We start from the raw sequence: 26,011 nt of genomic DNA, 5'->3' as shown, positions 1-26,011 counted from the left end.
GGCCCTAAATGGAATCCGAGTCTCCGTGACCTAGAAGAACAGGCTAGAATCCCAGGTAGGTGGCCAGATAATGTAATGTAGGTCTTTTATGTAAGGAACTGGATTTTATTCTAAATAAGGGAAGCCGGGAGTGATTTATAAGCAGATTCATTTAAAAGCTCTAGCTGTTCTGCAGTAAGTGACTTGGAGATGATGAAAGGGGAAGCTTGTGGGAGAACTGGAATTAAAACACTAGTGCCTGACTTCAAGAAAGTGCTGAATATACTGAACAAGCCTTATACACCAGGCTGTTCTAAGCGCTGAGGATAAACACGGTTTTTGCTTCCGGGCCTCCAGACTAGTTAAAGGGGGTAAGAAGCCGCACGTATGACAGTTCAGACGGTCTTGGTTGCATAGGCTGATAAAGATCCTGAAGACTGCCTAGTCCAAGCCCCGTAGCCTGAGCGAGAATAATCTGTACTGCACTTACTGTATCCAAGTAAATGAGAGGCCCGTGGGCCTCGAGCAAAAAAACGCCGAAGATGTCCTCCGGACTCACCGCTCAAGGAGACTCAGGTGAGGTAATAACTTGCGAGTTGTCAAAACGGAAGGAAGCCCCGGCCACCCACGCAGCGCCCAGTTTGGCGTCAAAGGCGGAGAGCTTCCGGGGGCGGGGCCTGCCGCCCCCGGCTCTTCCTGCGCCTGCACCGGAAATAAACGCCTCCCGGCCGAGCAGGGGCATACGATCGCCGGCACCCCGCAGTCCCGACTTCTGCTTCCGGGTCAGAGGCATGGCGGTGGCAAATTCAAGCCCTGTCAATCCCGTGGTATTCTTTGATGTCAGCATTGGCGGCCAGGTGAGGTCTTGGCAGCCAGTCAGCCCGATGCCAAAGGGAACGTGCACGCGGTATGGCAGGCAGATCACCTCCTCAGGTGTAGCAAATTCGGGAAGCCAAAAAGTGAAATCGAACCAGCACTTACCGACCTGCGGGGCGGGGGTGAGGGAGTAGGAAAAGGAGGAGTCTTGCGCATCCTAGCGCCCCGCTGGTGGAGGGACTGGGTGGAACGGAAGAGTAGGCTATGGAGGCGGAGGTGGGAGAGACCAAGCGGCATGGGGGCCCGAGGGTTCCCTGTTCGGTGAAGCCTTCACGGGCTTGGACTGGGCTTTCTGAACGTCTCTCGCCGGTTGCAGGAAGTTGGTCGTATGAAGATTGAGCTCTTTGCAGACGTTGTGCCTAAGACGGCGGAGAATTTTAGGTAAGAAGATGTTCTTTGCTGGATAAACCAAACGAGAAGCTGGGCCTGTCTGTGGAATCTTCTGCCTACCTCTATCCGTTCATTCACCGTCCTTGATATCTGACTTCTCTGGGTATCGCTCTGAATAGTCTTGACCGTCCCCTTTTCAGTTTTTGTTCATCTGTATGCCTGGACGTCTAACCAGCCGGTTGGTGGGCTGGCTAGCGCCGACGTCTCCCCTTCCCGCCGAAGTTAGGGGCGCTCGGAGTTGTGATGCCATGGCGACTGAGTCGTTCACTCTTTTCCTTTTCAGGCAGTTCTGCACAGGAGAATTCAGGTCAGTCTCTGACGTGGTTACTTATCTGCTTGCTCCTGAGGGCTGTCCTGAGGCTGCAGTGAGGGTATTGGGGAATCACCGACAGGCCTTGAATGATTGCTGGTGACAGTAATAGAAGGTATTACTATGGGTCTGTCGTCAGTTCATTTGCCTTCTTCGTCTCTCTTCTCCCGACCATCTCTAGAAGAGTGTCTCTGGATCGACTGTATGGTAAACTTGAAAGGCCTGTGTTTACCTGTTACCATCTCAAGTCTCTTTCTTTTTGCTTATAGAAAAGATGGGGTTCCGATAGGATACAAGGGGAGCACCTTCCACAGGTAAGGCCTTTGGCAAGCCATCCTGGGGGACTTTTAAAATTACTATTAGTATGGTTTAGAATTACTTCCTTGGGGGATTAGTCTCTTCAGAGGAAAACAAAACCATAGCATAATTCTTAGTTCTTGAGAAGGGATGTTTTTGTGAACTCAACCGTTGATTTAAGGACTTACTAAAACCAAAGTGATAAACATTATATTTTGAAATTAATGTAATTCCAAACCACAGAATCTTCTCCTAGGATCCTTTGTTCTCTGTTTCAGGGTCATAAAAGATTTCATGATTCAGGGTGGAGATTTTGTTAATGTAAGTATTGTTCCTTTCCTATTAAGGATCTATAACTTTTGTTTTTGTTGTTGTTATTGAAGCTGCTCCTCAGGGACCTGAGAACAATAGCCAAGTTTGCTGGGGGAGGAGGTGAGAATGGAAATATCCTGTGATGGCTGCTACTCATTGCATCACTAGATGGTATATCAGCACTTTGATTAAGTCAGTTCAGTTCAGTTCAGTCTAGTTGCTCAGTCGTGTCCGACTCTTTGCGACCCCATGAATCGCAGCACGCCAGGCGTCCCTGTCCATCACCAACTCCCGGAGTTCACCCAAACTCATGTCCATCGAGTCGGTGATTCCATCCAGCCATCTCATCCTCTGTCGTCTCCTTCTCTTCCTGCCCCCAATCCCTCCCAGCATCAGAGTCTTTTCCATTGAGTCAACTCTTCGCATGAGGTGGCCAAAGTACTGGAGTTTCAGCTTCAGCATCATTCCCTCCAAAGAAATCCCAGGGCTGATCTCCTTCAGAATGGACTGACTTCCAAATCTCAGTCTTTTAGGGCTGGGAACTGACTTTCCCAGCATACCTGTAGGTGATCCATGACAGACCCAAATTAATTGGTCACATGGAATTTAGCTAGAAATCAGTTACAGTTATTTTTTCTAAATGGGGGCAAGTCCCTTTCCAGTGAGCTAAATGCTTATGCCCTTATTTCCCATTCACTTTTGGTATCCCAGTGCCTGGAAAGGTGAGTTGTTATTTTTTTAATCAAGTTCATTAGTGGGCAAGGAATCAGAGTTCTGGAAGGATATTTTCCCTATTCACTAGGAGAACCCATTGAATTAATCCTTCATTGCTAAGCATGATTTTTCTTGAAATGAGATTGTATGCATCCCCATTTCAAGCCTCCTTCGCTTCCCCCAACCTTGCAGGTTTCTGAATAAACCACATTTATGCTTTCTTAAACCTAAATGTTTATCCTTATCCACCCATTTCTGTGCATGATCTGTCTTATTAATATCATTTGGTTAGTCATGTTGCTGTTTTCTTGAATCTGGGAGACATTCTTTATCCTTTACATGTATATTTAGTTTGACTCCTAGGAGTTTTTTAAGATTTCTATCTTTCCTACCCAGATAAGTTTACAAAGTAGCAGATTTGGGGCTGAATCAGAAACAGATATGCTTTGTTTCATCTGTATGATGTTGTAAACTGGGAAATTTTACCGGAAAGTTCTGGAGTTTTGTTTTCTCTGTTACAACTGAAAAGTAGGGGTGCACTTGGCCTGTGTTTCTCATGCAGCAACAATTGGTTGAGTCAAGTAACAGCTCCCTTTAGACGGGTTCAGTTCAGTTCAGTCGCTCAGTCGTGTCCGACTCTTTGTGACCCCATGAATTACAGCACACCAGGCCTCCCTGTCCATCACCAACTCCCGGAGTTCACTCAAACTCATGTCCATTCAGTCGGTGATGCCATCTCATCCTCTGTCGTGCCCTTCTCCTCCTGCCCCCAGTCCCTCCCAGCATCAGAGTCTTTTCCAGTGAGTCAACTCTTTGCATGAGGTGGCCAAAGTACTGGAGTTTCAGCTTTAGCATCATTCCTTCCAAAGAACACCCAGGACTGATCTTTAGAATGAACTGGTTGGACCTCCTTGCAGTCCAAGGGACTCTCAAGAGTCTTCTCCAACACCACAGTTCAAAAGCATCAATTCTTCGGCACTCAGCTTTCTTCACAGTCCAGCTCTCACATCCATAAATGACTACTGGAAAAACCATAGCCTTGACTAGACAGACCTTTGTTGGCAAAGTAATGTCTCTGCTTTTGAATATGCTATCTAGGTTGGTCATAACTTTGCTTCCAATGAGTAAGCGTCTTTTAATTTCATGGCTGCAATCACCAGACGGGTATGTCCTTATTATTTCACCAGTTCCCACCACTGGCTTCCCTTCTTTATGTCACCTACTCCTGTAGGCATTTAAGTTTGCAACCCCTGGCCACAACTGATTGGAGCAGGGCTTGGGGTGACCATATCCTTTTTTATTGGCAGGTAAGAAGAGCTAATATGCTATTCTCTGCGTTCTTTTCTTTTCTTCTCAAAGGTTTCTATACTGCTATATTGTCTTAGCAGGGATAGGACCAACTTCTTATGGGTCATTGCCAGGCACATGTGATCACTTACTAATTGCTCTAGAGTTAGCAGTTAGTCAGCCAGAAGTCTGTCAGAGAGAAGAAACTACTCAGAGCCACCCTTAGGGCAGAAAAAATAGAATGAGCAAGAGGTAGAAGCGGAATTTGAGACCTTCTAAAGTTGGACTAAGAATATTTGCTTGTTTGTTTTAATAATGTGTTTTAAAATTTAAAAAGTAATGTGTTTTTTTTTCTGGTTGCGAAACAAAAATACAAAAATGAAAGTAAATCGTCTCAAGGAATATACTCTTGGCAATTGCCCATCTTATTGTTGCGAAGATTTGTGTGTCAGATATAACTTTTAACAGATTTCAACTTTTAAAAATTTGTGCTCAGTCATTGTGTTTTCCCTTGTCACTATCTTCTTCCAAAACATTCTTGCTAATAACTCCTTACTGTTCCCTTAGGAAAAGACAGTGAATTTATTTGATCAGTCCACTATCATGGAAGATTTAAGTTGCTTTCTGTTTTTTGTCCTGCAAATTAATTTGGTCATTTTCCCTACTCTGGCTTCTGGAGCACAGTAGATAGTATGATTATAGTGAATGATGTATTAACTGATCTTTTCTCTAGGTATTTTTTTTTAAATTGGAAAGGAACATGTTTTCTCTTCCTTCTATATGTATGTGTGTATTTATGTGTAGTTAAAGAAATCCCATGGACAGAGGAGCTGGCAGGCTACATCCATAGGGTCACAAGAGTCAGACATGACTTAGTGATGAAACAACAATAACGACAAAGATACAATAGCTCACATTTACGCAGAGCTGTGTGGATTGCAAAAAGTTTTTCTCATAGACGCTATTATTGCATCTTTTTCCAATGTTGTAAGGAGTAGGTGATATCATTTTCACTTGATAGTTGAGGAAACTGGGGCTCAAAGATAAGTGACTTCCCCAGCTCATAAATGATAGATCTGGAACTCAAAGCCCATCTTTCCACTATACAGAGCTTGGTTGTATCAATAACTTTTAATCAAACAGTTTGAGAGTTTTTTCCCTTCCCTGACTTACATTAATCCCCTTTAGTGGTCTTTGCTCCAGTAAGGGCCCCTTGATTCTGCACTCAGTCAGCGTTTTCACATCCCATCATGTACCCAATATTCTTTTTGTTTACTAACTGGCTGGAAGAGATTGGTCTTTGGTAGTCTCTCAATATTAACTTTAAACCCCTGGGGTTCTGTTTAAGGTACTACAGCAAAGCCTTGGTCAGGTTGCTTTATTATCCTGACTGAAGTTCACTCACCTGAAAAATGGGGAGGATGATAATGCATGTTCCATGGAGTTGTTGAAAGAGCAGAGGGATAACACAAATAGGGTTATGACAAGGTGTTTCGTGGAAGCCAAAGGAGGAAATAGGTCTAGGAACTGGAGAGTCACAGAACCAAGCAGTCCTTCCTTTCTGTTTCTCGAGCTTTCTACACGTGTATTGCAGTGTCTTTTTCTTCTCCAGCCCACCTTGCCGAAGATAGTCACCTGCAACTTCCAGATTTGCACGGCACAGATTCAGTCTCCAGAGAGTAGATATTCTATTTCCTGCTTCCCATAGAAGGAACTCTGATTGGCCCTACATTCTCCCCTCAAATTCCCCTCACCTCGACTTTAGCCAGAAGGATGGTATCTTGTCATACAGACTAGACTTCCAAGAGCCCACCCACCTGCATAGTTGAGAGGAGAGGGGAAGTAGTCAGTTAAATGGATTCTCATACACGACTGCAGGCAAGAGAGTCTTTGGAAAGGGCACTGATTACATATGTAATCACTGTTTCCTATCCTCTGCTTTGTTTGTGTCTTATCCCACCTTTCTAGAGGCCCAGCTGTGTGACCTTTTTTTTTTTCCCCTCAGTGAGGTGCCCTAGCCAAGTTGTGGGCTGCACGTGCCTTGGATGGGGCTGGTTTTGATTACAGGAGAGGGTTAAAGAGGTGTGGCTCCCAAAGTGACCTGCAGGAGTAAGAAGACTTTAAAGCATGGAGGCTTCGGGTGCAGCAGCTGTTTCCTATGAGCTCTGAGAGCCGACACTCGCAAGTCATTAACACTTCCCTTCTCTCTGCTCAGGGAGATGGTACCGGAGTTGCCAGTATCTACCGGGGGCCATTTGCAGATGAAAATTTTAAGCTTAGACACTCAGCTCCAGGCCTTCTTTCCATGGTAAGTGAGGACCAGTCAATGTTTGGGGCTAGGTTTACAGCCAGCTGAATTCTGGGTCCCTCTGAGGCGTGGCACAGTCTCTTGGGATAGAAGGAAATGCTTTCCTTCCCTTGCCTGACCCAGGACTCAGCTCTGCCTGCCCACCTCTTTCCTCAGTCTGGTTTGATTTTTTGGCCTGGACCCACTAGCCAGCCAGGGAACCAAACGCAAACTCTGCTGTGTGTTTTCTTACTTTGTGTGAGCCAGGACATGTGGCTGGGCACCCAGCCTTGCTGCTTAGAATGCAGCCGGCTGAGCTGTCAAGACCCAGTGCTCACACACCCGTCACGCCACTCGCCCCTGACTCTCCCTCACACTGCCTGCTGGCCGGTCCCCATGTTCAGGTCACACACCACTCCTTCTCCCTACTCCCAGGACCCTGCCTGCCCATTTACAACCCCACTCAAACATCTTGCTCCTCTCTCCGTCCCCCTGCCCACCTGCTTTAGCCCCCCAGCTACACATCCCTGCTTATTCCCCCTTCACTTCTCCTTACTTACCCCTCACCCCTCATTTGCCCTTACCCCTCTCACCCTGCTTCCTTCTCACTGTCCAACCCTCTCCCTCCCTCTTGTCATCACCTATTTCCCTCTGTCAGTTCCCCAACCCTCACTCCCCCAGACCCACTGTTTACAAGCACATTCTCTGTCTGCTTCCCCATTCTTCCACTCATCCACTCAGGCATCCGTCAAGTAAAAATTGTTGACATCCACTGTTTTAGGCCTCGTGGTAAGGCCTGAGGATACAGATCCGATCCCTGCCCTCTAAGGGGGAAGCACACATGCTGAGTGATGAGTCCAGTGTATAATTCATGCCATCAGGGTACTAAGGGGAGGTCACCTCAGTGTATGTAAGGGTACTATGAGGGCCCCAAAGAATGAGAGTAATTGCTGCAAAGATCCAGAGAAGTTCTCTACCAGGTAAAACAGCCTAGACAGAAGATATGTGACCCTGAAATAGTAGGGTGGCATGGGCAAGGGCCAGAAAGTGAGGAAGGTATGAGAACATAGGTTGTGGATGGGACAGGGAATGAACTAGTAGAGACCACTGGAGAGGCAGGTGGGTCTAGCTCCTGAAAGGCTCTAAATGCCAGAATAAGGATGAGGTTATATGGATTTGATTTCATGGAATGTGGAAAGCCATACACTTTTTTGAGCAGGACTGGTCGACTTTGTGTTTTAAAACGAAGATCCTGGCTGCAGTGTTTGAGTGGCAGATAGGAATGAAGAGGCTGGGGCAGAGAAGCCAGTTAGGAGGCTGCCATGACACTTGGGTGAGCCTGGCGTAACAGACAGTGTACAAACCTCCTTTTAGAAAAGTCAGGCTGGGCAAGCATGGTACCGTGCCAAAGGGGCTTAGGTGGGCTTGGGTTGTCGTCATGAGGATTGGAACCCCTCTAGGTGTGTGCCGCTCTGTTAGCATCTGGGGAGGGGTCAGAAAAAAGTGGAAGGAAACTTTGCTTTCTGCTGCCTTCAGGCTGACACTGGTTAAGCTGTGTTGTCACCATCCTGTAGCACAGTTGCTTTAATTGTAGCAATTGTAGCACAATTGCTTCCATTCTCCACTAAATCATGATGAGTTCCTCAAGAGCAGAGACTGAGTCGCATTGATCTCCTAGCCTGACTACCTGATACAGAAAGGTGCTGAGCAGATACTGATGAATGACTGAAAGATACGCAGAATAAAGGCTAATGTTGAGCATATTCTCAGCAACAACTTTGTTTGCATTAATTCATTTTAATCCTCAGCATCCCTTTGAGATAGTGCAAATGAGGAAACAGCGGCATAGAGAGGTTATGCAGCTAAACTAGATCACAGCCAGTAGTGGGGCTGGGATTCAAGATAGATCATCTGGCTCCAGAGCTTGTTCTCTGAACCAGTAAGCTATTCTGCCTGGAAGACTGGCTAAATGACTGACAAAAAACACATGTCGTATGACTGTTTTCCTACCTGCCTACTAATAAATGTTTATACATTGAGCAGCAAGGTAGATAGATTGGAAAAATAAGGGAGGGGGGGGGCGGAGAGAAGAGAAGAAGGAAGGAAGAAGTGGGACCACTGAGGAGTCTGTCCTCATTCCAGAGTTAGGTCTGTTCTCACTGGCTCAGGCAGTCCTTGCTAATGTGAGATGTTCCTACATACGTGAACAAAAACCAAAAATAGTCTCTCATCTCACATGGGGAATTTCTAAAATATGAAGTGAAATCCCTTCTAGACAAAGTCTTTAATGTATTTCATACAAATTTTCATTCCTTCAGTGTTAAACACAGACTCAACTAACTTAAATCCATTAAACATCCACTGAAGGCTAGTGACCTGATGGTGTCCAGTGTTGTTTCCATAGCATTACTTTTATGAGACCTGTGCCTTGAATAGTACTGGTGCTTTCAGTTTTCCTTTTTCTACTCAGTTTTTTCCAAAACAAGGGAAGTATGCAGTGAAATATTCACATAGTTACACAGGCACCTGGTAAGCCAGTGCTGCTGAAACATGACATGGGTTTGCTGATTGCTTTGTGTTGTCATTATATAATGTATTGTGAAGTGTAATGATACAAAAACAATTTCAAGAGAGGAAAAGGGAAGGGATATGGCTGGAGAATTTCAGATCCTCAATTTTAAAAACTAATTTTTCCTATAGAATTCAGCAATAAAGGATTTGGGGTATAGCTGTAAAAAGCACGTCATTAATTAAACAGAATCTTTTTTCTAGCATGGCAACTTCTTTCACCTTAAATTTTTTTATTACCATTATTTCGGGAAAGTACAGAGCCATTCAGACAAAACAGTTTATGGCCCAAGTGACGGGCTTTTTGTGAGCTGGTAGCTAATTCTTGAAGTGTGATCCAGTTATTGCCAGTACTGGCCTAAATACAGCAAATCAGATTCCATTAGCAATTTTTTCCATTATAAAATTCACACTGTAGGAGACATGTGTAGTTATTGAAGGGTCTAGCTCTTTGAGGGCAGAAATTGTGTATTCTGTTCCTCTCTGTGTCCTTGGGTCCTAGGTCAGACCCTGGCTCACAGTCGATGCTCAGTCAGATTTGCTGAGAGAGCACAGAGGAGTCAGGGCTATAGTCTCTTTTAGGGAGTTTGGCCCTTCAGCTAACATGGCCAGGAAAACTCACAATGTGTCTGTTTGGTTTCCATCAGGCAAACAGTGGTCCCAGCACAAATGGCTGCCAGTTTTTCATCACCTGCTCTAAGTGTGATTGGCTAGATGGGAAGCACGTGGTGTTCGGTGAGTCCTGTTCCTGTCCTAGTCCAGGTCCCCTCACCCAGAGTGGAGCTTCTAAAGGAGCTGGTCCCCCAACTCTTGTGCTCGACGGGTGTAACTGCCCTGGAAGTCAGGAAGGTGGAAGCTGTGGTGGGTGGGGAGGATATGTGGTTAGAGGGGATGACGAGAGGGCCATATGATGTAGTGAGTAGCCACCTGGGCAATGTGACTGTGTAGGTATGGGTGTGTCTGCGGGGGATGGCAGCATTAAGAAATACCGCATGGGCAGCATGGTGCAGTGGGGCTTTGCAATTGTTTTGACCTAGGTATGATCCCTAACTCTGCTCCTTACTACCTGTGACCTTGGGAAACATTTCATTTCCACTGAATATTAATTTTGTAATGTTAGTCTGAGGTTCAAATAAGATAATGGCTGAGAATGGGCCTTGCGGGGCTGGAAAATACTATGCAAATGAGAGTACTCAAGTCCAGCTCATACTCTTCCCACAGGAAAAATCATTGATGGACTTTTGGTGATGAGAAAGATTGAGGTGAGTCCTGTGGTGCTGATCTCCTCTGTCTCAGCCATTCTGGCCTCGTACTACCTAACTAGTATTGAGGAGCTGGAGAACTTGTTTGGCCAGTCTTCATGGGGAGGAGAGACCGTGTGCCTCCCAAGGGTTCTGGGCCCTAAGTTAGCCTCTCTTGTGCGAACTGAGCTTTGGCCTCTGCTGACTCTTTCACCTACTTGATGCAATCCTCCTCAGCATTGTATTCAAGGTTCTTCATGACTGAGTCCCTGCCTCCCTCTCCATGATTTCTTTTGCCCCTTCTGCCACTGCCACTTCCGTGTTCTAGTCACATCAGGCTGCTAGCCCGCCCCTAAATATGTATACACATCCCGCCTCTTGCTCCTTCCTGCCCCAGTCTTTGCTCATGCTGTGTCCTCTACTCTGTCTTATAACTTATTACATTTTTATATGTCATGAGTTTGATGGGTGGAGTTTTTTTTATTTTTTTATTTTTGAGATTATACATTTTCTCTTTGATCTGTATTATATTCCTGTCAGATCAGCCTGTGAGCCGTCAGTCCTTAGCACAGGGGCTGGCAGGCATGGGTAAGTGTGTGGTGAGGGGTGTCAGAGTGGAGGAATCACCACTGTGCTTTCTCTCCTAGAATGTTCCCACAGGCCCTAACAATAAACCCAAGCTGCCTGTGGTGATCTCACAGTGTGGGGAGATGTAGTCCAGAGGGAGACTGAAGCAGGTAAGTGTGTCTTTCCTGATCAGGAGTCAGGATCCCAGAGAGGGCAGCACGGTCTGGTGGAAAGAACTTTAGACTTGAAGATGTGGGATTGAGCACATTTTCTCTCTGTGTGACCTGAGAGAAGTCGATTCCCTTCCCTGAGCCTGTTTTTCTCATCTGTCCGATGGTGATAATGCCTGTCTCCCAGGGTCACTGTAAGGATCAAAAGAGAAAGGTTGAGTGGGACACTTCATTTTTCTAACACATTATAGTTTACAAACTATCAACCTGAAAACCATCAGACACTTTGTGACAGCACTGTTAGACACTCATTTCATTCAGTAGTCCCACTTAGAAAGACCTGGCTGCAGTCCTGGGTGATTGGGAGCAGCCTGGGCAGCCAGAAGTCTCTCTTGTCAAGCTTCTCATCAGAACTGATGCTGCAGTCCCAGGTCATGACTTTGTGTTTGCCAGAGTCAGAGGTGAATGTGACACATTTCTCAGCCCACAAAGACTCAATTCCTACCTAGGCTTGCTACTCACCGCCCACTCTGTGCTGGACATTGGACATGGAGAGTGGGAGAAAAAGTGAACGATGCCTCCACCTTTTAGGAGCTTATGGGGAATAAAAACACATTCTCAGAAGTGATCACTAGGGACTTCCCTGGTGGCCCAGTGGCTAAGACTCTGCGCTGTCAATGCAGGGTGCAGGGTTCAATCCCTGGTCAGGGAACTAGATCCTCCATGCTGCAGCTAAGACCCGGTGCAGCCAAAAAAAAAAAGAAGTGATCACTAGTAATATGAGTGATGTTGTTAAGTGTTAGTATGAGTTCAAGAAAGAAATTGAGCACGTCCAGCTAGGTAAAGGATGGTAGTGCTTTGCCTTTCTTTCCTTTTTTTTTCTTTAAATTTTCAAACCTGCAGGATAATTGGAAGAATAGTACATTGAAACCTATATACTTTTCCCCTAAATTTGCCAATATTGAACATCTTTTTTGTAGCATTTTGCTTTGGCTTTTGTCTCTTTGTCTTCTTCTTTCCTTTCTTTCCCTTACTTCATTTCTTTCCCATCTGGAAGTTGGAGGACTTCTTGACACCTTACCCCTAAATACTTCAGCAAGTGACTCCTAAAAATAAGAACATTGTGCATAACCACAATAATATTGTCTGATATACAAGTTCAAACTTCCCCAGTTATCCACAAAGTAACTTTTCTAGCTCTTAAAGAAATCCCATCAGGATTCACATATTTCATTTGGTTATTTATTTTTAGTTAGGAAAGCAACATAATTCACCTGAAAATTTTCACACAGAGCAGCTAAAGCTCCCCTCTCCTTGACAGTTTGCCCCCCACCCCCATCTGCATCCCCATCCCACTGCTCTCAGAGGTAACTGCTGTATCAGTCTAATGTACGTCCATGGGGCCTTTTCTTTGCCAATCTAATTTGGGGAGGTTTTGTTTTTTCCTAAATGGCATCATACTATTGAGTTGGCCAAAAAGTTTGTTCAGGTATGTCCATAAGATGTTACAGAAAAACCATATGAACTTTTGGGCCAACCCAATATTTGTTCATCGTTTTATTTCCATTTGACATATGTCTGGAAGACTTTTCCTATACCATTCATGTAAAAGTATGTAGTACTTAAAACTGATATGCTCTATATTTGTAGCATATATCTGAATAATTACAAATTTTATAATTATACAATTTGACTTGAATCAAGTGTACATTTCTGCACCTTAGTTATTTTTTATGTTGTGGCCATTTTGTCCTGAATATATGTTAAAAAAAAATTGGCAGTGGGTTGCTTATCTTAACTTTGGTGATATCCTTTGTTAAAGAGAAGTTCTTCATTTTGATGAGATCAGAATTTTTAATCTTTTCCCTTGTGTTGTGTTTTAATCTTGTTTAAGAAGGTCCTTACTCCCTCAGTCATAATGCCTAATGTTTCTGTAGTTTTTCTTACAAAAGTATCTAGAATTTATTTTTCTGGATTCTGCCATTTTTTTCAAATGCAGATCTAGTCAAATACTAGAGCATCTTAACGACTATGCATACCTCCATCTGCGACTTACTTTGTGTTCACAACATCTGGCACTTAAAAGCATTCAGTTAACATTTATTACATGAGTTAGAGAGAAGGAGAATGTCAGGCATTTTAGGCATGGATCTGGTGTGAGCAAATGCCAGGGCAGGAATGCGCAAGTGTGTGCTGAAAGCTCATGTGGACCCTTGTCCAGCAAATGCTCCCTTCTCAGGCCCAGTTGACACGCTGAACTGTCTTTTCTGCTGCTACTGGGGGCCCCAGGCTCAACCTGCTATCCCCATGCCCTCACTGCGGTTCATCCCCCCTCCCCCTCTTTTCTGGGCTGAACTAAAGTTGAACTCATTGGTCCTTTTCCTTCTAAAGACTGACCACTGATCACCACTGGAGGACAGAAGATCATTAAAAACAGTAAAGTTTTGAAATCCTTTTATGTTTGCAGCCTTTTCTCTACATTTTTCTGAGTCCCTTACAAAAAGTTACTGGAAATCTGTGTTAGGAGTTTGTCTTCTGAAGGTGGCAATCATCAACCCTCCTCTCCTCACCTGCTATGAATGAACGTCATGTAAACCTTTGCCTCTACAAAAGCCCTTCTTTTCAGCCTACAACCCCAAGCAGAACAAATCCCACGGGTGCCCTTTGATGCTCCAGAGGTCCTCTACAGCCATACTGTCCAGGAGGCATTCCTTTCTGCTATGGTGGAAATGTTTTGCATCTGTGCTGTCCATTATGGTTGCTTCCAGCTACATGTGACCGTTGAACACCGAAAATGTGCCTGCTGTGACTGAGGGACTCAATTTTTATTTTTATTTAACTTTAATTAAATTTAAAGAGCGACATGTGATACCTTCAACTTAGTCTTCTAACCTTGACTTGCTCAAAATTAAATCTTTCTTAGCTTATATTTAGAGACAATAGAGTAAAAGCAATTGTATCATTTAGTGAATATTTCTGGTGCTCAAATTCTGAGCTAAGAACCTTACTTTAATTATCTCATCTAACTTTACCAAGTTGAAAACTCGTAGGTTTCAAAGTGTAGGGAATCTAAGTGGTAGTCTGACCTTAAGGCATTGCACAGATAGGGTCCTCACTTTGGGTTTCTGAGTAATGGATTTGGGAGAAAGTGGGGAAAAGAGGTGAGTAATTCCCCCAGGAGTATGGTATCCTTCCATCATGTTTCTCTCCAGCTGTAAAGTTACAAATATCTCTTAATTTCTAAAGGAGTATTTCAGATCCCTCAGGTAGTGTCTGGGTGGAATAATGTTTCACCGCCAGTATAGATGATGTTTTTAAATCCTCCTACCCCACTCCAGTACTCTTGCCTGGAAAATCCCATGAACGGAGGAGCCTGGTAGGCTACAGTCCATGGGGTCGCTAAGAGTCAGCACGACTGAGTGACTTCACTTTCACTTTTCACTTTCGTGCATTGGAGAAGGAAATGGTAACCCACTCCAGTGTTCTTGCCTGGAGAATCCCAGGGACGGGGGAGCCTGGTGGGCTGCTGTCTATGGGGTCACACAGAGTCGGACACGACTGAAGCGACTTAGCAGCAGCAGCAGGCAGTATTTCTCAAACTTTAGTGCACATATGAGTCATTGGGAGGTCTTGTTACCATGCTGGTTCTGACTCAGTCAGTCTGGATGGGACCTGAGGTTTTGCATTTCTGACCAGCTCTCAGTTGATGCTGACACTGAGTAGCAAGGCCACAGGGAAATGACAGCCTGTCTTTTAATTGAGAACTCACCATGTTCCAATCAGAAAAGACACAGAAGGAGATAATCTTTTGATGGTATCAGTCCAGCAGGAATCTACTGCCTTCAAATCAAGAATTCACTTATCAGGCATTTGAGGCCTTGTGCCTAGGCGCTAGAAATAGAGGAATGTAGGAAGGAGACACCTGTCTTCACAGGTGAAGTCACTCAATCAGCTGTACCTCCTATGAAGTCCTTCCTTTCACAACTTCTTTTGTGCTTTATCTTAGATCCTGACCTTGGTTGTAGAGAAAATGAAGTTTTCTATTAATATACAACTCTAGATGCAGAAACCTAGGTTTTATCTCAGTGGGTCCTTTGAAAGCTTTTTATTATGAATTTGTTTGAAAGTGAAAGTTGCTCAGTCATGTCCAGGTCTTTGCGACTCCATGGACTAAACAGTCCTTGGAATTCTCCAGGCCAGAATACTGGAGTGGGTAGCCTTTCCCTTCTCTAGGGGATCTTCCCAACCCAGGGATCAAACCCAGGTCTCCCTCATTGTGGGCAGATTCTTTACCAGCTGAGCCACAAGAGAAGCCGAAGAATACTAGAATGGGCAGCCTATCCCTTCTCCAGCGGATCTTCCCAACCCAGGAATAGAACTGGGGTCTCCTGCATTGCAGGTGGATTCATTACCAACTGAGCCATCAGGGAAGCCTGAGTCTTATCATCAGGGGAATTTGGGGAACAATGAATTTAAAGAAAGATCTCTACTGCTTGACAGCACCAGATCTGGGGATCACAGAGGGACTAGCAGGGCTGTCAGAGTGCACAGCCACTCTTTTCCAGGAGACTCTCAGGCTTTCAAAACAGGATTTTCCTGCTGTAGAGTGCACTGGGTTCTTGGCTACTTACAGCCACATGGCGGAGGTGTCGGGGTGGTGGAACCTCTGTTTTGAAAGCCGGAGAGTCTCTTGGGAAAGAGTGGCTGTGCTCTGCTAGTCTCTCTGTGATCCCCAGATCTGATGCTGTCAAGCAGTAGAGATCTTTCTTTAAATTCATTGTTCCCCAAATTCCCCTGAAGATAAGAATCACATAGGAGCATTTGTTAAGACTACCAATTCCCAATCACCCTCCCCTACCCCTCAAGAGTTTGAGTGAATTTGAGGTAGGATCCAGGATGCTATGTTTGTTATAAGCATCTCAGAGGCTTCTTACCAGAGAAATGTGGGTAACCCTGCTTTAGGTGGTGCTGGATGAATGTTTTTTTAGTATTGTCTCTTAGGAGAAAATATAATTAGCACAGCACATAATTTTACACTATCATAGCTTACAATGAGGTATTACTCAAGTTCAGATAGTCAGTAGGTTAAAAATTAATTGCACGTGTGGATGGTGGCTATAATAAGAGATGTGAAGCTGCTGTTGTAATGACTGAGTTTAAGTCCTCCTAGGCAGTATTTCTCAAACTTAAGTCCACATCCCAACCTGGGATTTCCTGTAGATGTGATACATTCCTGTAGAGGAAGATGCTGAAAGACACCTTGGTTAGACACCTTGGCTAACTTTCATTCATTTCACAACTAAGAACTAATTAATTAAGATAGGCTCCATGCTGCAGGTGAGGCTACAAACTTGGAAAGCCCAGTTCTTGCCTTCAAGGAACTCAGTCTCTTAGGGAAACTGAAAATTACAGGACAATAAAGCACCGGACTAGAGATTTTAAGATGAAGGAAAATGAATACTCGTGTCTGCCTGGAGTGTTTAGGAAGACTGCAGGAGAGATGTTTCAGCTGAGTACAAGAATGGAGCTTGTCAGGTAGCTAAAATGGGAGAGCATTCCAGGCACAGGGAATAGCATGAGCAAAGGTACAAACCGCAGGAAACAGCAGGAAGTGTTAGGGAGACTACAAGTAATTCAGTACAGCCAAAGCAAGGTGTGAAAAGCAAATAGCGGCGAGGCTACAGGAGGCCAGGACAGACCTAAGAACTGGCGCAGGCTGATGTATTCATACGTTAACTCCACGGTGGGGCTGAGCTTTAGGCAGTATGTACAACTCCCTCCAGCCCCCTCCCACCCCAGGGTGAGAGTCCACCATGCTTCTGAGATACCAAACGGTGGCCTGACTGTCCAAAAAGAACCAGGCCAGGGGGAGCCACTCAAGGTTTTTGAGCAGAAGAACACCATTACTGACTTTCTTTATTCAGAAGTGTGGAGGACAGGCTGGAGGCCAGTGAGATGCCCCTGCAGCAGTCTGGACAGAGAGGTTCCACGGAAATACGGGTCTAGGGAGCAGGGCAGCAGATATCTGCATACCTGCTGGGTGTGTAACACTGTTCCCTGCCCTGAAAGTCAGAAGCCCTGCCAACTGTACAGGGCAGGGAGGAGAGAATGGCTCTATTCCAGTCCCTCCAGTACAAAGGCAAAGCTCCCTGCCCTGAAACCCAGCATGTATACAGAGTGATACATCATGTCCATGGAATACTATATAGCCTTAAAAAGAAAAAAATACATCTGTATGTGTTGGCAGATTTCTAAGATACATTAAAGGACAAAGTCAAGATATAGTACATTAATAAACATGATGCTATTTAGAATTACTCTTTCAGAAATTACTGGAGTGATGGATTGCTGACTGGTAGTAATGGTTACCTCTGCAGAGTAGAGATAACTGAAGACTTTCTTTTCAGTTTATGTATATGCTTGAATTTTCTACATTGGGCATGTATTTTACAATATAAAATTCAGATACACAGAAATACATACTGTGTATCTGCAGTTTTAACTAATCCTAGTTCCTCCAGTCCTTCCCAGGAGCGTGTGGCTAACGTCAGTTTATGAATCATTCCCTGGTCCCTTCCTGGGTGTACCCACCATACTTGGTTCATGTCTCTATTCCCACATTTAACACAGTGTATCATGAATGTGTTGGTCTGGTTTTCTCTAGAGTCAGAATTCCTTGAAGCAGGGACCATGCCTACTCACAAAGTGCCTGGGCAGGGATTAGAGCTTAGGTTCCAGTTCAGTTCAGCTCAGTCCCTCAGTAGTGTCCGACTCTTTGCAACCCCATGAATTGCAGCACGCCAGGCCTCCCTGTCCCATCACCAACTCCAAGAGTTCACTCAGACTAATGTCCATCGAGTCAGTGATGCCATCCAGCCATCTCATCCTCTGTCGTCCCCTTTTCCTCCTGCCCCCAATCCCTCCCAGCATCAGAGTCTTTTCCAATGAGTCAGCTCTTCGCATGAGGTGGCCAAAGTACTGGAGTTTCAGCTTTAGCATCATTCCTTCCAAAGAAATCCCAGGGCTGATCTCCTTCACAATGGACTGGTTGGATCTCCTTGCAGTCCAGGGGACGCTCAAGAGTCTTCTCCAACACCACAGCTCAAAAGCATCAATTCTTCGGCGCTCAGCCTTCTTCACAGTCCAACTCTCACATCCATACATGACCACAGGAAAAATCATAGCTTGACTAGACGAACCTTTGTTGGCAACGTAATGTCTCTGCTTTTGAATATGCTATCTAGGTTGGACATAACTTTCCTTCCAAGGTGTAAGCGTCTTTTAATTTCATGGCTGCAGTCACCATCTGCAGTGATTTTAGAGCCCAGAAAAATAAAGTCTGACACTGTTTCCACAGTTTCCTCATCTATTTCCCATGAAGTGATGGGACCGGATGCCATGATCTTCGTTTTCTGAATGTTGAGCTTTAAGCCCACTTTTTCACTCTCCACTTTCACTTTCATCAAGAGGCTTTTTAGTTCCTCTTCACTTTCTGCCATAAGGGTGGTGTCATCTGCATACCTGAGGTTATTGATATTTCTCCCGGCAATCTTGATTCCAGCTTGTGTTTCTTCCAGTCCAGCGTTTCTCATTATGTACTCTGCATATAAGTTAAATAAACAGGGTGACAATATACAGCCTTGACGTACTCCTTTTCCTATTTGGAACCAGTTTGTTGTTCCTTGTCCAGTTCTAACTGTTGCTTCCTGACCTGCATACAGATTTCTCAAGAGGCAGGTCAGGTGTTCTGGGATTCCCATCTCGTTCAGAATTTTCCACAGTTTCTTGTGATCCACAGTCAAAGGCTTTGGCATAATAAAGCAGAAATAGATGTTTTTCTGGAACTCTCTTGCTTTTTCCATGATCCAGCAGATGTTGGCAATTTGATCTCTGGTTCCTCTACCCTTCTAAAACCAGCTTGAACATCAGGAAGTTCACGGTTCACATATTGCTGAAGCCTGGCTTGGAGAATTTTGAGCATTACTTTACTAGCATGTGAGATGAGAGTAATTGTGCGGTAGTTTGAGCATTCTTTGGCATTGCCTTTTTTAGGGATTAGAATGAAAACTGACCTTTTCCAGTCCTGTGGCCACTGCTGAGTTTTCCAAATTCGTTGGCATATTGAGTGCAGCACTTTCACAGCATCATCTTTCAGGATTTGGAATAGCCAACTGGAATTCCATCACCTCCACTAGCTTTGTTCGTAGTGATGCTTTCTAAGGCCCACTTGACTTCACATTCCAGGATGTCTGGCTCTAGGTCAGTGAGGTCCCAGAGCACCATGCAACTTGTACATTCGTACATTTTTGTACATTCTCCTTGAGGACCCGGGATTAGACTTCTGTCTGAGCGTGTGCTATGATGCCAGGACCCACTGTGCTCTGGAGGAGGGGGAATGTTAGCCATGTTTGGGGGGAGGGGTACACTCAGTGGTAACTGAGTGTACTCACCCCATTCTTTTAGTACAGCCAACTCCAAGGCCATAAACAGAGGGTGTGGACTTTCGTTTCTCTATTGCCCTGAGCCCAAAACCTTCAAGGAAAAGGGATTGCTCTTTGTCTAGAGCTCCAGAGAGCCATCAAGGTCTGGCCGAAAGCACACAGACTTTGTAGCCAAGTAGACCAGGAAGCCCCATCACTATCAGGCCATTAAACCCCTGGGAACCCTAGTTTTCCCCTTTGCTTAATTATAATATATACTGCACAGAATTGTGAGGGGTAAATAATAAATGAGATAGTGTATTGTCTGTAAATACTATTAATAGCTTCTTCCTTGGGTCTTACGTAATATCCCTCTCCACTCTGCTGTAGGGCACCAAAGGTCTGGCCTGTGGCAAGAAGCAGAGCGGTTCTGCTCTTTGGGGAAAGGAGGGTTGGGGTGCAGAGGAGAGCTGCGAGTGTTTTCTCTCGTGGCCGATCCCCTCTGAGCTGCTTCTCTCTTCCATCCCTCGCAGACCCTCCACCTCTGCCACTGGAGGCCTTCCCTTGCTCGATGTGATACTCTTGAGTAAGATAACCTGGACTGGCCCCTGTGTTGGCTTCCGTGCTGGCTGCTGCCCCATTTGATCAAGAAAGAGACCTTGGAAGCATCACAAATTCAAAACCCAGAATTTTATGTTTAAGTTTTCAACTGTAAATAAAGTGTTTTTTTTTTTTCTTTGTATGTTGCGTTCTTCTTAAATGGTTGTAATGATACCCTACCTCCTCATGCCTTAGCTCCAGCTAGGAGGACTGGCTCTCCCCAGAGACCAGCATTGCCCAGAGGCAGGCTTTTGCTATGCAGAGTTGATGCCTCAGATTTATAAGCAGTTGTAGCAGCCCCCTCTTAGGTTAAAGCTAATCAGACAAGACAAAGCTCCAGGGCCTTCTAGCACTATTTGTTCCAAAGATGTTTCCAATAGGTTCCATTTGGTTAGTTCTAGAGCCTGTAGGTGAAAGGTCACTAGCTTGAGATATTTGGGGATGGAAGACCATTTGGTAGAATGTGGCTTAATCATGATGAAATGGGAATAATTTAGTTAAAAATCTTGGTTTGAATCTGAAGTCACGTTTTAAACAGCTGAGGTCTTGAGACCTTCCCCTCTCAGAACCTTGGTCTCCTCATCTGCAAAATGGGGATAATATTACTATTTTGTAGTACTGTTGAAAGGGTCAAACAAGAGAATGAATATACGAGTAACTTGTAAACAGTAGCATGCGTTGGAAAATATGTTTTGAAAGGAAATAGCCCAACATAAAAAGATCCCGTTGAGTATCATGTTCAAGAGATGAAGGGAACTCCCTGGTATTCCTTTCATGAGGCAATGTGTGTGTTATCCCATTCCTACGTTCTCTTGGCTCATGGCAGGGATGACTCATAACTGCTAGCAGCAGGCTACTGTAGCTAGCAGAGTAGCAGAAAGCTAAAGTCTCTGATACAACAGGACCAGCTTAAAAGTGCCATTTCACTGTACTGGGGGTCAAGGAAGATGGTGAGATGATCAAGGGCCTCTGTTGTATGGATATTTGCAACTCTGTCTGGCTAAGTAAACAGGATTCAGGGGACACAGGAAAGAAGGGGCTGTGGAGGAGAAATCTGGAAGTAACTAAAAGGAGTAGAATTATAGACAGGAGGGAGGATGAGCAGCTGGGATCCTGAGTTGACAGCCCCGATGGGACATCGAATTAAATTACACTTGGCACCTATATTCTATGCCAGTGTCTGTCCTGGGCACTGGAGCTGTGAAAATGAATAAGATGTGACCCGTGCTTGTGACAGGGACTAGGCAGTTTGGATTCAGTGCAGTGTTAGAATGTGAATCCTTATGAAGGCAGGAAATTTGGTCTTGTCTTTTTTTACTGCTCTCTCCAGCACTAGAAGAGGTAAGCACCCAGTAGCCAGTAAGTGCTCAATAAATAATTGTCATGAATGGTAGTGGTATGTTTAAGGTGCTATGGAAGCAGGCGGAGAGATAGGGGGTGAAAGGAAGAGGCAACATTTGAGGTAAGTATTGGCAAAAAGCAAAGGAGAAAAGGAAAGATATAAACATCTGAATGCAGAGTTCCAAAGAATAGCAAGAAGAGATAAGAAAGCCTTCTTCAGCGATCAATGCAAAGAAATAGAGGAAAACAACAGAATGGGAAAGACTAGAGATCTCTTCAAGAAAATCAGAGATACCAAAGGAACATTTCATGCAAAGATGGGCTCGATAAAGGACAGAAATGGTATGGACCTAACAGAAGCAGAAGATATTAAGAAGAGGTAGCAAGAATACACAGAAGAACTGTACAAAAAAGATGTTCACAACCCAGATAATCACAACGGTGTGATCACTGACCTAGAGCCAGACATCCTGGAATGTGAAGTCAAGTGGGCCTTAGAAAGCATCACTACGAACAAAGCTAGTGGAGGTGATGGAATTCCAGTTGGCTATTCCAAATCCTGAAAGATGATGCTGTGAAAGTGCTGCACTCAATATGCCAACAAATTTGGAAAACTCAGCAGTGGCCAAGGACTGGAAAAGGTCAGTTTTCATTCCAATCCCAAAGAAGGGCAATGCCAAAGAATGCTCAAACTACCGCACAATTACACTCATCTCACACGCTAGTAAAGTAATGCTCAAAATTCTCCAAGCCAGGCTTCAGCAATATGTGAACCTTGAACTTCCTGATGTTCAAGCTGGTTTTAGAAGGGTAGAGGAACCAGAGATCAAATTGCCAACATCTGCTGGATCATGGAAAAAGCAAGAGAGTTCCAGAAAAACATCTATTTCTGCTTTATTGACTATGCCAAAGCCTTTGACTGTGTGGATCACAATAAACTGTGGAAAATTCTGAAAGAGATGGGAATACCAGACCACCTGACCTGCCTCTTGAGAAATCTGTATGCAGGTCAGGAAGCAACAGTTAGAACTGGACATGGAACAACAGACTGGTTCCAAATAGGAAAAGGAGTACGTCAAGGCTGTATATTGTCACCCTGTTTATTTAACTTCTATGCAGAGTACATCATGTGAAATGCTGGACTGGAAGAAACACAAGCTGGAATCAAGATTGCCGGGAGAAATATCAATAACCTCAGGTATGCAGATGACACCACCCTTATGGCAGAAAGTGAAGAGGAACTAAAAAGCCTCTTGATGAAAGTGAAAGTGGAGAGTGAAAAAGTGGGCTTAAAGCTCAACATTCAGAAAACTAAGATCATGGCATCCGGTCCCATCACTTCATGGGAAATACATGGGGAAACAGTGGAAACAGTGTCAGACTTTATTTTTGGGGGCTCCAAAATCACTGCAGATGGTGACTGCAGCCATGAAATTAAAAGACGCTTACTCCTTGGAAGGAAAGTTATGACCAACCTAGACAGCATATTCAAAAGCAGAGACATTAGTTTGCCAACAAAGGTTCGTCTAGTCAAGCTATGGTTTTTCCTGTGGTCATGTATGGATGTGAGAGTTGGACTATGAAGAAGGCTGAGCGCCAAAGAATTGATGCTTTTGAACTGTGGTGTTGGAGAAGACTCTGGAGAGTCCCTTGGACTGCAAGGAAATCCAACCAGTCCATTGTGAAGGAGATCAGCCCTGGGATTTCTTTGGAAGGAATGATGCTAAAGCTGAAACTCCAGTACTTTGGCCACCTCATACAAAGAGTTGACTCATTGGAAAAGACTCTGATGCTGGGAGGGATTGGGGGCAAGAAGAGAAGGGGATGACAGAGGATGAGATGGCTGGATGGCATCACTGACTCGATGGAGGTGAGTCTGAGTGAACTCTTGGAGTTGGTGATGGGACAGGGAGGCCTGGCGTGCTGCGATTCATGGGGTTGCAAAGAGTCGGACACGACTGAGCGACTGATCTGATCTGATTGGCAGATTGGTTGGAATTAGCCTGGAGATAATGGTGGGGAGGGCCTTCTAGGAAAAGGGAACTATATTCTTGGGCCAGAGTCTATACGAGATGGGGACCCAGTGAAAGTTTTGCAGAGGAGATTCTTGGAATGAACCCACTGGCTTTTCACATCACTTAAAGGTACACACCAAAGCTGTGGTCACCTGGGCTCTCAGGGTGACAGGGGGACTCTGGTGTAGAGAACTCGCACCTTGAAACAGGAGATGAATTTTGACATGAACTTTCTCCTCAGTGCTTCAGTACCATCTGCAGTGGTAGATGTAGCTACAAGGAAAACTAGTTTCGTATTTCTTAAATCCTTCATCTATCTTCATGTGCATTGAGCATGAAGAGAGAGCTTAGTAAAGTAATTGGATGAGTAAGTAATGATACTTCTAAGTAACACTTTAAAGACAAATGTTACAGAATTTATTGTTCTGCTTGAGAAGCCATCCCTTCGAAGCAGTTACATAGGGAAGGTCCCTCACTTATTCTCAAAGGTGCTGCTGCTATTATTCTAAGTGTCTTTATAACTCCACTTTGCAAAAAAGCTCTCAAGCCTCTAAGGCACACTTTTAAATGTCCTCAGTGTTGGCAGAATTGCCTTTGAGAAACATTTTCTTTTTAACAGTCAAAAGTCACCTGGAGCTGGAACAGATGAATAGCAGCTCTGGGGCTGCAAACCTTTTCTCTTGGATTACTGGCACTGCTGCCTAGATAACCTCTGCTGCCATCACCTCCTTCTCCGATCCATTTTCTACATCACACCGTATTTAATACATTAAGATACCATGTGTCAGGGACTATGTCAGATGCCTCAGGAACTGGTAGTCCTATAGGGAAGATGTAAGGAGTGCAATACAGTGTGTGAGGAGAGGAAGGGTCTCCTAATCTAGTAACACCTGAGGCAAGATGCAGAGGATGAAGAATTAAGCAGACAAAGGAGAAAGGAAGAACAGAGGGAATAGAATGCAGTAATTCAAAGGAAGCAGTTGTAAAAGGGTCACCTGGAAGGTTGGACAGGGTATGTGAAAGAAGATTGGAAGCTAAGTCTAGAGGTCATGCAAGGTCCTGCCAACCACATTAAGGAATCTGGACAATTCTGTGGGTGGTGTAGTCACTGAAAGATTTTAAGTAAGACAGTGTCATGATCAGATGGCGGTTTCAAACACGATGTTGGCATGGGGACTATTAGAGTAAGAAAAAATGATAACTGCAGTGCTCTAAGCCAGAGTTTGGCAGGCCAGGTATTTTCTATTTTTCAGTGGTTCATGAGCTAAGGATGATTTTTAAATGTTTAAATAGTTGGGGGAAAAGGGTTTAAACAGTTGGAAAATGTAAATATTTTGTGACGAAAAACTGCACGAGATTCAAATTTCCATAAGTTACTTTTTGGGGGGAACACAGATGCACTTGTTTACTGATTGCCTATGGTTACTTTCAGGCTCTATAAAGTTGAGTGGTTGAGATGGAATCATCTGACCCCTAGAGAAAAAGTGTGCTTACCCCTGCTCTGGGGCTTCCCAGGTAGCTCAGTAGTAAAGAACCTGCCTGCCAGTGCTGGAGACATGAGTTCGATACCTGGGTTGGAAAGATCTCCTGGAGAAGGAAATGGCAACCCACTCCAGTATTGTTGCCTGGGAGATCCCACAGACAGAGCAATATGGTGGGCTGCAATCCATAGAGGTTACAGAGAGTCGGACAGGACTTAGCAACTAAACAACCACCCCTGCAATGAGCACTAGATGATGATGGCCTACATTAGAGTAGCAGCAGTAGGAATAAGGACTGGATTGGCATTTAGAGATTTTCTATGACTGATTCAGGGAGGCGTTTAGGAGGTGGAATTGACAGCCTAAATGATACCGATGGGGTAAGGACTACCACACTAGCCTCCTAGGCGGCTTCCCTACTTCCAAGGTAACAACCCATTCTCTGCTCCCTAGCAATACAAAAAAAAAAAAATTCCAGTCCCTATTTCAACTCTAAAATTACCCTTCTCACTATTGCCCTCAAGTTTCAGATAAAATGTTCCTAATTTAACCCTGCCTTCCTGTATAACCCAGCGTCTTCATTCTGGTCCTGTGTAACTACTTTACTTCCATTTTCCCCAGACCCCATCTCTTCCCTCTGTGCCTTTGCATAAACCTCCATGTGCTTGAAGTAGGCTACCTTCTTCCCACGGCCACTCCCAAAACGCTTTGTGCATTAGCAGCGCTGGGGTGTTTGGTATGTCGCATTTTGAATTTGTGCCTTCATCCCTAGGCTGAGTTTAAGAAGGCTGCAACTGGCGAACTTGTCCATCCCCAGGAGATAGCAGACGCCTAATAAAGAACGAAGGTGAAGGGCTTCATCTACATTATGTGGCAGCCTCAATTATGGCTGTTGTAAGAATAAAATGCCTAGCTTGCGCAATAAACGTGAGTTGAAATTAAATCTTTTTTGTGGCCAATACAAAAAGACGTGAATACTTAACCAGACAGTCCTGTGCTTGGAAGGCAGGTCCCCATGGAGTACACCCCCGCCCTCCGCCCTCAGTATTTTTAACAGGGGCTTCCTAATAGCTAGCATGATCCCCCCCGCAGAGTGACTGGTTCGCCGTAAACCGACGCTCTTTGAATCCAGTCGTTTAAGTATGTTCCAGAAACT

The 26,011-nt window shown here is 44.6% G+C and overlaps 1 protein-coding gene across 10 annotated transcripts; it reads left to right on the top strand.

Moving 5' to 3' along the window:
- The first annotated feature begins 746 nt into the window (after nucleotides 1-746).
- Nucleotides 747-25,798, top strand: PPIH (peptidylprolyl isomerase H). Of its 10 annotated transcripts, none has more exons than XM_005204726.5 (10): nucleotides 747-836; nucleotides 1,172-1,236; nucleotides 1,529-1,552; nucleotides 1,825-1,869; nucleotides 2,131-2,173; nucleotides 6,381-6,473; nucleotides 9,668-9,755; nucleotides 10,242-10,282; nucleotides 10,909-10,998; nucleotides 25,628-25,798. In XM_005204726.5, the coding sequence occupies exons 1-9, from the start codon at nucleotides 771-773 to the stop codon at nucleotides 10,975-10,977; spliced, it is 534 nt and encodes a 177-aa protein (XP_005204783.2). In that variant the 5' UTR covers nucleotides 747-770; the 3' UTR covers nucleotides 10,978-10,998; nucleotides 25,628-25,798.
- Nucleotides 25,799-26,011: the final 213 nt, after the last annotated feature.

Source organism: Bos taurus, chromosome 3 (assembly GCF_002263795.3).
Source record: "Bos taurus isolate L1 Dominette 01449 registration number 42190680 breed Hereford chromosome 3, ARS-UCD2.0, whole genome shotgun sequence".
Taxonomy (NCBI): Eukaryota; Metazoa; Chordata; class Mammalia; order Artiodactyla; family Bovidae; genus Bos; species Bos taurus.
Note: the sequence above shows the minus strand (reverse complement) of the source record. Positions and strands in the feature narration are given on the sequence as shown.